The 16182-nt window shown below is 36.6% G+C and overlaps 3 protein-coding genes across 3 annotated transcripts in view; 1 reads left to right on the top strand and 2 right to left on the bottom strand.

Annotated features, from left to right (window-relative positions):
• LOC132181855 (chaperone protein dnaJ C76, chloroplastic-like) overlaps window positions 1-3041 on the bottom strand; it is a 5521-nt gene extending 2480 nt beyond the window's left edge. The window contains exons 1-4 of the mRNA XM_059595085.1: window positions 2653-3041; window positions 1096-1224; window positions 863-992; window positions 5-72 (exon numbers count right to left, since the gene is read on the bottom strand). Coding sequence (XP_059451068.1) covers window positions 5-72; window positions 863-992; window positions 1096-1224; window positions 2653-2880 — 555 coding nt within the window. The 5' untranslated portion in view covers window positions 2881-3041. The remainder of the gene's footprint in view (window positions 1-4; window positions 73-862; window positions 993-1095; window positions 1225-2652) is intronic.
• A 490-nt stretch (window positions 3042-3531) lies between these two features.
• On the top strand, window positions 3532-5575 carry LOC132182918 (uncharacterized). Its single transcript, XM_059596286.1, has 3 exons — window positions 3532-3866; window positions 4606-4716; window positions 5175-5575. The coding sequence occupies exons 1-3, from the start codon at window positions 3639-3641 to the stop codon at window positions 5253-5255; spliced, it is 420 nt and encodes a 139-aa protein (XP_059452269.1). The 5' UTR covers window positions 3532-3638; the 3' UTR covers window positions 5256-5575.
• Window positions 5576-6946: 1371 nt separating this feature from the next.
• Window positions 6947-10578, bottom strand: LOC132182893 (large ribosomal subunit protein uL5z). The gene is made up of 5 exons (XM_059596260.1): window positions 10475-10578; window positions 10232-10339; window positions 10017-10059; window positions 8533-8728; window positions 6947-7406 (listed from the first exon to the last, which is right to left on the bottom strand). The coding sequence occupies exons 1-5, from the start codon at window positions 10475-10477 to the stop codon at window positions 7211-7213; spliced, it is 546 nt and encodes a 181-aa protein (XP_059452243.1). The 5' UTR covers window positions 10478-10578; the 3' UTR covers window positions 6947-7210.
• Between the last annotated feature and the right edge of the window lie 5604 nt (window positions 10579-16182).

Consider the following 16182-nt stretch of genomic DNA (forward strand, 5'->3'; position numbering starts at 1 on the left):
AGACTCTGGCTCTCCCAAAGTCTTCCTCAATTGCGAAGACATCCGATGCCACATTAGCACAATTTTTGCACCCTGTGAAGAACACAAGGATATGGATATTTCAATGTTATCAAAACCCATCAATTGCAAGGGAGTGCTGCTACAATTGCTACTTTTTTTTTTCTAGGTGCTGCTATAAATGCTACTTGCCATGGAAAGAGCATATATAAAAGGCCCTAGGTAGGAATGGACAATGAGATCCTAATAAAAAAAAATAAGTAGAGCGAGCGAGGATATGCAATGCCCCTGGTATCAACCTAATTTAAGCTAAGGAATTGGGTCAACTAGTTCAAGGTTATAAAATATCTAGGCCGAAGGTCTAGGTAAGCTATAGAAACTACTCCTAGCTTGTGGCTTCGCATATCGATCCCTACTATCACATATACCAGTAGCAACTAGGTCTTGCTCTATCCCCTTAGGTTGGAGTGTAGGCGTATTCATATTACATGTTGACTACTATTTTCTTAATGAGTTTTTCTATGTGCATCAAATCAAGTCCTTCCATCATGTCTTCACATCAGATTTTAGTTCCCCTGATATCTACAAGCACCACCTTGGTACTCCCATCAGATGTCAGCATCAGAACCTGGATAAGGTTTTTCCATTTGTAGTAGATAGAAAACCCATCCTTGAAGTGATTTATAAATAATAAATAATACACGTTTTCTCAAAATATCAAAAAGAATAAAAAAGAGATGATGCTGACATCACAAAAAAGGGGAGCTGTGGATATTTTGCAGACCGTGGGAATACTTAGGCTATAGAATCTCAAAGAAGTAAAACGTATTCACATAACAATTAGAAGTCCATTGTCCTGACATACCAATACAGCTAAATTCATCAACAAATGCGTGATCCTTTGGGCTGGAACCATCTAGGAAAGGATTGACTGCAGTCAAAGCATAGCCATGAATTTCATCATAAACCATGCGCTGCACAGGGTCGCTGAGCACCTGCACTGCAATAGTCCATTTATAGTAGAAGCACGGTAATAGATTTAAATCAAATCCTCCTTCAAGCTTAAAGCATTTCATGCCAAATGGGGGGGAAACCCACCGCATAGACCTCGTTTATGAACATGCAGAAATTTGTGGTCTCTGGATCATCCCCACTCAGATCTGGATGGCAAGCTTTCATGCAATTGTAATAGGCTTTCTTAATCTGCCCTGGTGTGGCATCTGGAAGCTAGTAACATCACGCCAAACATTGATTAGACATTGTAAAATGGCAACAAATGGTCTATAAAATTAGAAACGGAAAAACTAGAGAGAAAGGTATTTTCTTATAGAAGTGAAGCTAATCTTAGAAGAATGAATCAATTTGCTAAAAACTTAATTGCACAAATGAGAATTAACCCCTTGACAAAATCACTCAGTCCCCTACGATTGAACAAGTAGTTGTTTGGCTGCTTTATATTGAGTATGTATAATATGACCGTCACGATTGAAAGTAGTTCTTTTATCGCTACCATGGGCTTCTATACATTTAAAAATACTCTCCACGGGCCACCCTGTTATTCGTCTACTTCATAGCACCCTAAGGAAACTCATGCAGAAAAATGGATAGCCACTTGAGCATAATGAAATATCAGGATGGGTGTCAATATGGTAGCGCTCAATCCAAACTTCAATATCTACTATTGATTTTTGGCAGTGCTGCAGTGGTTTCCACAATATTTTAGAATTTGGTGTCACGCTTAGAGTACCATAATCAACAGACTTGTCCCTTATCTCATTACCAGGGATTACCTAAAGTAGAATAAAATATGGTGGATGCTAACAAAAAGCAGGTATATATAAGTCAACGTATGGGGTTGGCAAATTTTATCCACCTTACTGATCCTGTTCACTCCCAATGACATTCAAAAAGATAAGGAAATATGTATGTAAGCTCAATTTGGATTCAAAATCATATCTACACCTCAGAACAAAGGTAATTATGATATGATTATAATCCTTAATCTAACATTGTATAGAGATGGAACATAATGCAAACCAATTCACACCAACAGTCACAAAAACACTAAAATGAATTTTTAGGAAGAAGAATCGCAGATAGACTGCAACTAACTAATAGTCTCTCAACATCTAACTCTAAGCATCGGCATATATAAGCTTCACTACTGCAACGGACACATCTAATCTTTAGAGTTCCCCAAGTACTGTCCATAGTTACCTAGCTTTTATCAACCAATAAATGGTATTTCCACAAAAATAACTAAATTAAGATAAATATGCTTATAAGAGCATCATTCATATCCTTCAGATTTTCCACTTCCCAGAAATTTCTAGAATATGAAGTCAAAAAGTCATTTGCTTTCAACCATGAATAATATTCATTTTAATCATATGATCACAAGCAATCAACCTTGTGTTTGAGTGTGCCTGCTGAAAAGTCCATCTATCCAGCAACTGCCAAGTCCTAGACAACTTATACATATCTTGGATCAAAACCAATCAATACAAGAAAAAGTATCAACAGTAAACTTTCTTTGGTTGCTGCTCCTTCTTCAATGGAGTATATTTTTCACTCAAGAATGAAAATCTTAAAACATAAAATGTTGGTTTTCTCTTCATACAAACAATAAAAAAGTGAGGTGTTTTGGAACATTACCAGACCCAACACCCCATAATAATCCTCGGCAATCGACTGGGTCGAAGGCGAGCCCTCAGTAGCGACCCTGACTCTGCCACTGCCTCTTCTCTTGGCACCACGACCCAACACAGTCCAAGGAGTTGTGATCTTTGATAACATGCCCCATGAACTTCTCGAGCACAAATTAAATAATGGGTTTTGGAATTTGAGAGCTTCAGTGCACACAGGGGAGAGCAATTGAGCCATTGGACCATGCAATGGAGTGAAAGGTGCGAGGGGAGGCAGGAAGAGTGGGTAATAAAGGAAAGAGCGAGATTTTTTTTGAGGGTGATAATGGAATACTTCAAAAAAATTGTGGACAAAGTCTGGCGTGCAAAGGAGTGAATGCTGACATGGCAGCTTCACAGCCAAAGGTTGTCCTTAGAACCTGGACGAACCTAAGATGAATCTAGCCTGAAGCATGTTTTGCAGAGCAATTGCACGTGTCAACCTCATGGATAATTGTTGCCTCAAGCGCCAAGCAACCGCTTTTGTCTTTTACTTTCTTTCTTTTTTTTCTTTTCTTTCATTTTCCGTAAACCAAAAGTTATTTATCATGATTCATGAGAGTATGAGACCCCCCAATCATCAACTCTCTCCAATTTTCTTCACGAAATCTAACATTAATATCAATCACTTTCTACTCAATAATATAATTCTCTTCCTTAAGGGCATAATATAAAGAGATTAATTTGTACAAATTCTCAATGAAAGTGTTTTCTATCACGGACATGACATGTCTTTCTTGTCGTTGCAGACTATTTCTCTGCACATTTCATTTGTCAGGGAAAATGAAAGAAGACGCGCTCAAAAGTTTTTTTTTTTTTTTTACCTGATAGGCAGTGCCACGTCGCCATATTAGTGTATAAGCTTGTGTATGTACCCAAGCATTTCTCAAGAGTCAAAGCCATAAACCCTCAAAAAGAAAATCCGAACCCTCAACAATCCTCCGCGCTCAACCATTAATGTCAAACTCACGCGACGCCTCCGGCGACGGAGATGCCAAGGGGAAAGCGATCACCAAGACCGCCGGGTACGTGGTCTTGTCCGGCATCGCCTTTAGCATTCTCAAAGCACTAATCCCTCTCAACAGAACCAGAAATGAAACTCGGACTACTAACCAATCACTCAGCGAATCAACTCTGTCGATTCGACCAGCTCAGCCTCTCTCTCCCCAAGAACCCATTACTAAGGTGCGTGTCGAGTATGAAGCACTTTTAACTATCATTTCCTCAACCAGTGTATCTCTCATGCTTGTGCGATTGATTTGTTCTGGTATTAGAGACACCCATTATTTGTCATTAATATATGTTGTCATTTTTTTGGAGGGATCAATTGTTTTTACTTCTTTCTTTGTTTGATATTTTGGAGTGACCCAATGCTTTTATTGTCGATTTGTCCATTTGTTCAATGTTTTGTTGATATTTTGGAGAGACCCATTACTTGTGCTGTTTATTTGTTTGGTGATTTTGGAAAGATTTCTTGTTTCAATCTTTTATTTCTCGTGTTTGAGAGATACCCATTACTTGTTCTTTTGGATTTGTTGGATACTCCTGAAATTCATTGGTTGCATAGTCACTCTTTTGATGTTTTAGGGAAGCCAATTGCTTGTATTTTCGTTTGTTTGATTATTTGTAGAAACCCTTGTTCTTTAGGACTTTGTTTGTTATATTCTGTAGAAACTCATTGCTTTATATGTGTGTGTGTGTGGATGGATATGTTTGTATATATATATATTTAGGTATTTAGGAGACACACTACTTGCATTTTTTTTATTGAATGTGAGGTTTTGGAGAGACCCATTACTTCTTTTATTAAATTTTGTTTATTTATGTCTTTTCGATATTTCAGAAAGAGCATTACATTTGTTTTTGAAATGTTTGGTACTATTGAAGAAATCTGTAGAGTGTAATTTGTATTGTGTTGTTGTAGAAACCACATATGTTTATGGACCAAAATGTGCCAGAAGTCCCTGAATTGCCGCAGAGAACAATAGAGATTGTTAAAGGAGATACTCTTTGGGGCCTCTCTAGAAAATATGGGGTATATTTGCTTCTCTCTTGACTTATTTCATATTGAATACTTATTTTTTCTTACTTTCTAGAGAAAGATTTCTGGATAGAAGTTCTGAAAACTATTCGTTGTGCATTTCACAAAAGCTATGTTTTCAGAAGTTTTCATGAAAAGTAATTGATATCCTGAAAATTCTAATATATATGGACCCCCACAAACATTTTTTTTAATTTTCTGAGAATTAAACAAAGAATAAGACTTTATTTATGGATGAAGCAATCCTAAGAAACTTTATCTTGTCTTAAACCCTAGATTTATCATTTCCCCAATAAAGTTGTTCCTGGAAACACTGATCAAAAGGGGGAAAAGAAGAAAAAAAACAAGAAAATGTCTATTACTAAACGAGCAGATATGTAATCAATTATCTCTATAGGCTTGTTATTTTCGAGCTTTTGATTTTATTTTATTTTTCCCTGACACTGATATAGGTATCTGTAAATACAATTAAAGAGGTTAATGGGCTTACAGGAGACACCATATATGCAGGCAAGAAGATTATTATTCCTTGATGTGATCTTCTGCAAACGTATGCTATGAGGATTTTTAATGTGTATTAAGAAAGAATAGAGCAGCAGTTGTAGTTTTATGGATTCCCCTAATTCTTTGTATGAAATGTAAGTGAAAAGATTTTGTGATGGTCTTCTTTTTTTTGTTGGTTATGAGTGCTTGTAATTTAGATGCCAAATGCTTCTTCATAAGAGAAATGAAGATGGCTCAATTTTTGCAGTAAATTGTAGAACTGCATCACCCATAAATTGAAAATGAATCGTGGATGCCCCAGCAAACATAAATACAGGATGCTACCAGTATAATCATGTTTGTTGTGGAACAGGATCCTTTCCAGTTAGTTATATTTTAGAGGTATTTTTGTTTTTTCACTTTTTGAGGAGACAAAAATACTCATCCACTATAACTAACGAGATATTCTCTAGTTCAAATAAACTAGAGAGGATCCTAATTCATTTGCTGTGGGGGTCCATGAATAATTTTAGGATTTGCTCACGTCACTATCAGGATAGCCGAGGAGATCAGTAGAATCTCTTCTTATCGCATGCTCATCATGGAAAAATCACTAATTAGTCCAGGCTGATTTTTTGGAGATAGTGCCCTATTAAATAAAGTTGTTATTCACTTATTTATTTAATTGAGCATATAGCATACAATCGATCTCTATGCTTATCTTTATTGATTATTTACTATCTGCATGTAAATGGTCCAACTTGTATTGAATATGGTTTATGGTGTGAGTAAAGAGGTTAAACCGTAAATCTTACAGGTTCATAATTTATTGCTCGCAGTCAATGAAATTGGGCATTCTATTAGCTAAGATTGTAACACTTCAATATAATAATTTATCTTGATCAATAGAAGTAGAAACTTAAAGTTAAAAATGTTGGTGCGAAAATATAGAATGCAATGTACAGAACAGACCACAAGAGTTATCATTCCTTATAAATACTATCATACTTGAATGACTGTTACTCTTAAATTCGTATGTAACGCCTCAAAGATTAATTAATTGGTAAGTAACTTCGCGAATCATTTCTCAGCCCCATTTCACAAAAGAATAGCACAATGTCCCCATTAAACTTTCGTGGGGACATCGTCTTGTTCTTTCATGGGTAGCGGTAATGAATAAATGTGGATAACGTGTGGATAACTTTCAACCTTTAATGATATCTCTCCCTCTGTTTTTCTCGCGCGATTAAATTCGGCACAAAAATGTTTCGGTTGTTTTGTTGTTCAGAGAAAGGGCAAAATTTTGGTGTCATGAACGGTTTGGCAACAGCTTTTTTGGTTGTTTTTTGTATATTCAAGCTTCTTCCATTTTCTGTTGATTTTTAAGAACGACAAGATTTCAGTGTTCGGGATGGACGGCTAGGACTGGTTTTGGTTTTGGTTTAGAGAAGTGCTGGGTTCGGGCATAGCAGCTGGTTCGGCTTTCATGTAGATCTAAATAAGGCCATTTGGTTGGTGGGATGAAATCTTCTTTAGCCACAGCAACTCGTTTTTGGGGCTTTGGTGTTTCAGTCTATAGACAAGGGAGAGACGACCATGGCTTTTCTTTTTTTTTTCTTCTCTTCTTTGTTTACATGTTCCATCGTTCATGTCATGTAAGCCATAAGAAAATCCTCCAACTCCAAGCGTCCACATGTACAAAATGGAACAATCCTACACTTCAGTGACCGGAGTTTACACAAAATGGAGGCTCATGCTAAATGCATGAAAACCAAAGTACAACATTCATGAATCATTATCAACCGACTAAAACTATCACAATAGTTAATCAGTGATTGCCAAAAACATATAAAGAAGCAAAATAAATCAACTGATTTTGGTCCAGAAAACATATCCCAGGCTCTCCCAACAATTAAAAAACAAGGATAATAGTAAAGGATTGTTGGTCTACATAACATCAACCTAAATCAAAATTTATGGCATCTTCCCAAGAACCTTCCAGGCCTTAAGAGATATTCTGGGACTTGTTAAGAATCACACCTTCATATTTGACCTGGAACCATTTCATGGCATCCTCTTTTGTGACCCTATGCTGGATCCCAACACGAGACTTGCACCTGCGACGACGGCCAACACGGTAACCAGGGCGCTCCAGCACAACAAAGAAATCCATTCCATAAATTCCAGTCGAAGGATCATACCTAAAACACGGTGATACAAATTAAAAACAGGAAGAATAAAAAATGAAAAGTCTCCGTAAACCAAAAGCACAGTACCCTTCATCAAGATTATAGGAACCAAAATTAACAACATTGAAGGAACTCAATGAACAAACAATTGCTTATACATACCAAATTCCTTACCGGACTAATCAGGGTACACATAGGAAGGCAATTAGACAAGGAAATATCCATCATACTGGAAAGACATTACGTAGTATAAAAAGCATGCATAAATAAGCAACATTATGAGTTTGATCACATAATGAGATGAATTCTGTACAGGGCAATGACAACCCATGCATTACACCTGAATTAAATTATTAATTATTTTACCACAAATCAAATCCATATCCCCACTTTTGTCCCCATCTAATCAAACGTATTTGGAGCAATAATACATGAGTTGGGTTGTAATATTCTATACAGGGAAAAAAAAAATCCACCAAGTCAATCCCTGCCATCTTTGTTCTTTCACAAACCCTGTACAACCTACAACATCTTGGAAATCACAAACAGACCATTACAGAATCCAGCAGGTGAAGAACAGTAATCTTCATCAATCTCTATTGGGCAACTCACAAATGTTAGTGGTACTGGAATGCCCAAAATAGTTAATTAGAGATAATTCAACCTTATGCTAGACATGCTTATCAGATGGGGCTAGACACCAATCAAAGGATAATCAATTTAATTATAACAATGCTGGAGCACATTGATGCATCAAAATCACGATACAAGGAATTATCAAATATCTTCTTGAACTTCTATATCTTAAGAGGAAAGAGTTCCTTTATACGCTTCTCTAAGAGCACAGACTCGAAGGAAAGGAAACGAGCATGCACTATTGACAAACTTTAGATGATTGTTTTGCTTCTTTTAAGACCACAAAAACAACTACAATAAATGAGCAAGTGTTTTCATTTTTCCATTTTTAAACTAGCAACAGCAAGATATTAAAAATTTAAAAGAGAGCCATTATGTTCTACCAATCAAGTTTGCATAAGCAATACCCAAATCACACCAAGTTAATACAATATTCAATGCACAGAAATCCACTTTTTGGCAAAGAAGGAATAAATGAAGGCTCAAGGACATATTAGCTTACTTGATTCCCAAATCAATGTGCTCCTGAATACCAAAGCCAAAACATCCAGTATCACTAAAGTTCCTCCGCAGCAGCTCATATTCCTTCACCTTCAAACCACTCTCCAAAAGCTGCATTGCCTTCTCACCCCTAACAGTGACATAGCACGCAATCTTTTCATTACGTCTGATGCCAAAGGACCGCACAGTGTACCTTGCTGTCAATTGTAAAGATGAGAAGAAGAGGGGGGGGGGGTCCATAAGGATCAAACCTCAGAACAAATCAAGAAATATATGAAATGAAATATAATAAACCACATTGGCTGATACCAGTAAACAAGAAAAACGAAAATCTATTAATTTGTAACTTTTTTATGACAAGAAACATTTTCAAGTTCATAATTTTTCAGTTTCAAAAACGTGAAACTCAATAAAGACAAATCATTGAATTCACCACATTAGAGTTAAGGAACCTCTTGAATCACTTTTCCTGCACTTCATGCATTTTTTTTTTCACGATGCACGTTTCAAACACAAGACATGCCCTAATAAACACTTCACAACCAATGCAAGACCCAAAATTTTGTATTTTTATCGCATTATCATTCAGGACATGTAAGGCTTACGGAAAAGAACATAGTGATGATAAACAACACTTCAACAAGTATATGAAACATTGCAGCAGATGTCTCTAATAAGCATATATGAAATTCTCAATTTTCAAGGTGAATTAATTACTTTAGGTACAAAAGAAATGCTCAGGTTTTATCTCCCAAAAGCAGCGTACATTCAAAATTCTAAACAAACAGTAGTAGAACTAGTTAATGCAAAACATTAAATACAAAAACTGGAATTTCTTTTTGTAGCAAGAGAACGAGCCTAGAATGCACCAAGAAAAAACTGTATTGTCAGAGCAGAGCCAAGAAAACAACTCAACCAATCAACAAAACCCATCACTTTGATTGCAGATAAAGTTAAGGAAAAGAAACATAGCGAAAGAGAAACTTAGAAATACATCATTTAGTGTTTCAAACTTCCAAAAATTGGAAAACCCATATTAACTAGCCAAAAACATCTCCATTAGGCACCATTTAGCATTTACCCTGTCTCTAATTTGAGTTTTAACATTCTTGGGTCTAAACAGATAATGATCCAAAATTGCAAGCCAACTTCTTTTCTTTTCGAACCTTCCTCCAAAACCAAAATAATCACAACCCACTATTTGATTGCAGAGAATACTCACGAAAATAACAGGAATATTAAATTCCAATATCCAAATTAGTGCACCCAACAAGAAAACATAATGTTATCCAACACGGCCCCACTAACCAAGAAGATGTTTTATCAAACTCAGTCATGAGAACCTTATGCTGGCTCCCAAACAATCAAAGATCTAAAACCTTCCCTCTACTTTCTCACACTTCCCCCCATCTACCAAACAAGGATAAACACCCCCACCCACCAACCCCATCCCCCAAAAAAATGAAAAAGAAAGGAAAGACTTACCCTTGGAAAACACTGGAGTTTGGCCGCTAAGCTGCTCCAACACCTACATATAAAACAAATATAAGATGACTAACAACGATCAAACCATATACAACAAAAAGAAGTGGGTAGCACGCGATTTACACGAGACCATATGTGAGAATAGAAATGAATATATACATTCATCTATTAAACAAAATGAATATATACAAAAATACATGAGAGAAAACAAGTACCTTGGATGCCCTGGTGAGACGATCACCGCTCTCGCCGACTGAGATGTTAAGGACGAGTTTTTGTACCTTGATCTCCCTCATTGGGTTACTCAATTTCCTCTCCGAAGCCTGATTTTCGTTTTTGTTTCAGGGAAACACAAAAAGCACGGAAACAAAACACAGAAAACAGAGTTAGCAAACACTTCAAAACCTACAGAGAGAAGGCAGAGAAGGGGAGAGAGAGAGAGAGAGAGAGAAAGAGACCATTCTGAGTAATTGGGGAGAGCTCGCAGTAGCCGAAATTGAGAGGGGAAGGAGGCCTGAAATGGATGCTAGGGTTTTGGGACAAGCTATTTATTTGGGTCTGAATGGCGAGAATGCCCTCGTCAGAATTGAAGTATTGTGAGTTCTGTGCGTTACGACGACAAGGGGAAAAAAGTAATCTGGGCTGAGCCCGGATCCGCAAACAGAATGGACCAAAAGAAGGGAGTCCGATCCACGATAATTCTTAGTTAGATTTTTCTTCAGAAAAAAAAAAAAAAAAAAAAAAAAAAAAACTTTTTTAGTCAAATAAAATTTACTATAGTTTCTTTTATTTTTTTATATATTATTTAAATTAAATGTTAAGGGAAAGAAAGAAGAAAGAAAAAAGGCATTTAAATATTCTAATAAATGATAAAAGAAAGAGAGAAGAAAGAAAAAAAAAATATTTTATATTAAAATAATGTTAGTGGAAATAAAAGTACTACCCTCTATGGCTACGAGTAATGCTACATAGTAGTAAACCATCCGCATTTTTGCTGGTTAAATGATGTAGACCGGAAAGTTAAGGATTGCATAAAGAAAAGCGATGATTTACACCTAACAAGCCCTACTAAAAAGGCTATATCAAGAGGTTCAGACCTCGGATTGAAGCAAGCTTTATGTCATTAGAAAGCTAGTTCAAAGATCTACAAATTCATGTTTCACGAGAGTTTGCAAATTTTGATGTTTACTAAGTCAAAAGAGCCTCTGTTCGCAAGCCGTCTGAACGGGCCTCTTTCGGAAGTCACCATAGTAAAACCCGATATGTCCATTCGCATCCCATTCACAAGCTGTCCGGACGGCCCTATGTTATGTTTCAGTTTTTACTTGTTTTACGTACTTTAATTTTAGTTATTTGGGTGATCGTTCGAACAAGGGTATGTCCTGTCTGAAAGTGCCTCGTACAAGTTCAATTCCGACTCTATTTCGTATTAAATTTTAGGTTTAGGATTTGGTGGCCTATAAGTACATGCTTTATAGACTCTAGAATGCAGCTTTTGATTATATGTGAGATTTTATCAATAAGAAGTCTTAGAGTTAAGTTTCTTCATTGTTTTCAATCAAACCCTATAAAGTATTTAACGTATAGAAAAGATTTCTTTAATTCAAACTATCACGATCTTAGGAGTATTTATCCCTTCTTCTTGCTGTTATTCTTGCCTATCAGGAGCTTACGCAACATCAGTTGGTATCAAAGCCCAAGTTACTTTTCATGAATGGGGAGGGGCAACCGTTGTACAGACATGAACGAAGTATACGTGCACACAGAAGCAGCACGTAAGGAGCAACTGGTGATTCGTTTACAACATATGGAGGAACAACTCGAGGCTATAAGGGATCAAGTCAAAGCCCTCGCTACCCGATTATCCAACATGGGTGGTCACAACGGATGTCGTCATCAAGCAAGACCGTGGTATGTGGAGGCGAAAGATAAATTTATCGTTGAGAGTGAACCTGTCAATCCTTTTGCAGGGCGCGGAGGAGATTTCATACAACACAAGCTCATACTATTCCATAGGAAGCAGGCATCAAGCTTGACACCCCGAAATTCCAAGGTTGCTTGCAATCCGAAGAGTTCCTTGTAACAGAAAAAATAGAAGAGTTCGATGTTGTGCCAAATACCACCTAAACTAATAGGCGAATATTTGGTACATGTTACTTGCGAGTGCACAAGATCAAAACGATAGTATAGCAGACCAATACGATATCATTCCCACAAGGATTGTGAAATTATGCTTAGAATGTAATTTCCTATTTAATTAACGGTTTTAAAACAACTGTCACAAATTGAATTACACTAATGAACTAAAATAAAATATTAACTAAAAACATTAAGACTAAAAAGGGTAGGGTTTTGATATCCACCGCTAACCATACTCAAATAAAATAAACAATATGCAATCGTTCCAATTATATCAAGATACCTAATGTTTGCCAACTTAAGGGCATGGTATCTACTCCTTAAGCTATTGATTTCTATAAGCAATGAATTAGGCATGATATCTACTCTAATTGTTTTCTCTCTCAAAGGATTTAGCGTTACACTAAGTTGTTCTTCAAGAAAGCATAAATCTAGGGCACGGTATCTACTCCCGGTTCTCCATATTGATTAATCCAAGAACCTATGATGGAGTTCTTTTGTCACTTTATTATGCCTAGGACTCGGTCATCCAAATTGACACAAATAACAAATACAAATCCAAACACATGCCTATGTTTGTCAAGCACATTTATATGAAGAATTTGATTAAACAATAAATAATCAAGTTAAATACCAAAAATATAATTATAACAAAAACGCCAATATTGCAACCCTAAAGAGACATGATTATAGCTTCAATCTAGCCCTAACTAAAATACTAACTACATGACAAAATAAAAGGGGAAGAGAAGAAAAACCCAAAACTCTTCATGATTTAGCCTTCAGTTCTTTATCCTGAGCTTGTGTCTGTTTCTCCTCCCTTTATTTTGAGGAATAGAGTGTCTATTTATAAGGTTTGGAACAGCCTTGTACATTCATATGCAGCCAATCAACTCACACGGCTGCATATGAACGCGTATGCCGCAGCCCAGCGCACGAGTGCACTCGATCGCATGTCTCCAATCGATCTTTGGCGTGGGTGCTCGAGCACAAGGTTACTCTCGCTCTTGGCTATGTGTGCGATCGAGCGCTACTGCGATCGATCCTATAGCTTCTAGTTTTTTCCCAATTTGTCTTTTAAGTTTGAAACTTGCCAAAAACACTTGCTTTTCTTCAAAAACCCTAAAAATACTAAAAAACACAAAAATAAAGCAAGACATCACATAATAACAAAACTAAGAGATTAACATATGTGAATTAAGGGGCTAGAATATGAAATATTCAACACCTATCACACCCCCAAACTTACATATTGCTAGTCTCTTAGCAATACAACTGAAAATAACATAAAAATAAAAAGATAAATCATTCTTTCGTGGGATGTACAATTGCATTTAGCGTATTTAACAAGCCTTTTAAACCTCTAGGTATCCCTAGAGGACGAAAGAAATCTCGTGAGGGTTTAACAAAAATGTTACTCACAAACATTATGCAAACATGTTATCCCAAAAAATGCAGCATCATAAAAATCATAGTTATCATTCATTAGTAAGCTTAACACAACAAACTCCATCTTCACAATTCCATGAAATTAAGAGTCAATCTCCTACACATGTCATTATGAGATATCACAAGATTCAGCTAGTATGCCGTGAACTTAACACATAGTCATGAGGTTTCAAAAACTAATCACAATCATGCATGCATCAATACTCAAATTTCATTAGACTTCCCATCGAATAAAATAACCAAGGCATAATTTTTTTTTTTTTTGGTCAGGCTATGCAATGCTTAGTTCTTTTAAGTTTTATAATTGATCCATGTAACGAGTGTTAAGCCAATAGCTCATAAACCAGATGGTTTTTAGGGCATTAGGTGTAAACACACCCTAAGGACTTATTAGCTCAAGTCAAAAAGACTACAAAACCAAACTAGCCATGCTTTTAATCAAATCAAAATTTTCACATTTTAACATGAACACTCAAGGCCTATTTTGGATTGCATTTGAGAGATCTAAAAGTGCTTTTAACACTTAAAAAGTCCGTTTGAAGAAAAAAAATATTTGTTTGGTAAAAAAATTAAAAGTACTTTTAAGGGTTCAAAAAGCTTAAAAATGGCCAAAAAGCACTTTTGCCAAAAAGCTTAAAAATGAAATTTTTGCTAAAAAGCTCTTTTTGACTTAAAAACTCTATTTTTCAAATGCAATCTCAAACAGGCTCTCAGTGCTTAATGAGGCAAAAGATACAGTTACTTAGTGAAAATCTCATAATGATCAATATATATATATATATATATATATATATATATATATATATATATATATAACAGGAAATATGCCAAGGTTATTTTTCCAACAAGTTACCCAACTTCATCCAAGAAAATGACAACACACATATTGATTTCAAATTTCATACCCCACAGACTACATGCTAGTGTGCTTGCGAAAATTGAATTGAAACAGGTAATATCTAATGCTGACAAGGAAGGTAACACAACTCTAGTTCCCTAGTCACATGATTATGTGTTCATTATGCTAAGTTCACCAACGAATTTCAAACCAAAAATTAAAAATTAACTGCATATTTAAGAACAATATGTGAATCCAAACCCCCAAACTTAAATGACACAATGTCCTTAGTGTGTGGATAGAGAAAATAAAACAATGCATGGGATAGGAGTACTTGATTCGTCACTACGGTGTAGAAGATGAAGCCCCTGGTGCAGGTGGCAATCATGCTAGAACGGACCGTAGCAATTCCTCTTGCCTCTCTAATCTTTGGTCAGCCTCGAACTTGTCGTCCCGAGCCTTCCTTCTCTAATTAGCCAGCTCAAACCAGAGGTATGCCAACTCATCACAGATGGAATGATACTCTAAAATGCCCATGGTGACGGTCTCCTCCTCCTCCTGCTCAGCTACAGGCTCATCCATGTCCAGAGGCTCCTTTTCCTCCTTCCTCTCTGCTTCAGCTGTTGGCGCCCGTAGCATGTGTGAGTAGCTCTAGTTACACTGGATTTTGCCAAATTGAGGGTGTACGATTACGAGTCCATCTGCTGGAGTGCCTTTAATGCCCTTTTTCCGAAGGATGTGAGTGAGTAGAAACGAGAAATGTAATCCCTATGTATTGATTGGTACTCTCAGCTTGTAATATCCCAACAAAAACAATTGTTTTCATTAAAATATTTTCTACAAAGAATGACTAAAGAATTTATGTAAAACCCGATTTTATAACAAAGGACCTAAGCCCACACTCATAGCCTAAAAACTCCTAAATTCATTTTGAAGCATAAGTCCAAGCTTAACCCTTTCTGACTGTACGTACGCTAGGGTTGCCAAATGTACACCTTTGTCTCTAGTACCGAACGTACGATGGAAGACCACTAGACATACGCTACTTTTCGGTTGACCACTGGTTAATGGCTGTACATACGATGCACCCTTTGAACTGTTAAATAAATAGTACTGGACGTATGCCCCAATAATACCGGACGTCCGCTACTTTTCAGAATAGTTGGTAACACCCTCAGCTTTTCTGGCCTATAAATACCAACCCCCACCACCCCTTTGAAACCATTATTCCGCCCCCAAGCTCTCTGGAATCACTTGTGTGAGTGCCTTGTGAGTTTTGTGATTCGGGAGGGAGAAAGAAGAAAGGTTCTGCTCTTGCCTTTTTCCAAGGTAATCCCTTACCTATCCTTATCCTCTTGTTGTCGTCATTATTGCCTTTCTACATGTTCTGAGCACCCTGTCAAAGTTCTTGTGTCTTTTTTTACAAAATCAAGAAATGTTTCCAAAAGAGTTTTAAAAGTTTATTTGATTCCTTGTATTGTATGATGTTGAGTTTTCTTACGATCCATGTGTTTATTTAATAGCCCATGAGGAGATATGATAGCCTATAGGTTTTATAGAAACCATAAAACCCCGTTAGGAGCTTTTGGCCGAAATGCCTACTCACTGACCGGACGTACGCTCTCGAGCCTGGACTTATGATTAGGGGGTCAGACATCCGCCTTAGCGCCATTTGTGCAACTTAGCTCCCAGTAACCCTTTACATTAGGTTAACCTAGTATCTTACTTGTAAGGGTCCTC

Source organism: Corylus avellana, chromosome ca5 (genome assembly GCF_901000735.1).
Source record: "Corylus avellana chromosome ca5, CavTom2PMs-1.0".
Classification (NCBI taxonomy): domain Eukaryota; kingdom Viridiplantae; phylum Streptophyta; class Magnoliopsida; order Fagales; family Betulaceae; genus Corylus; species Corylus avellana.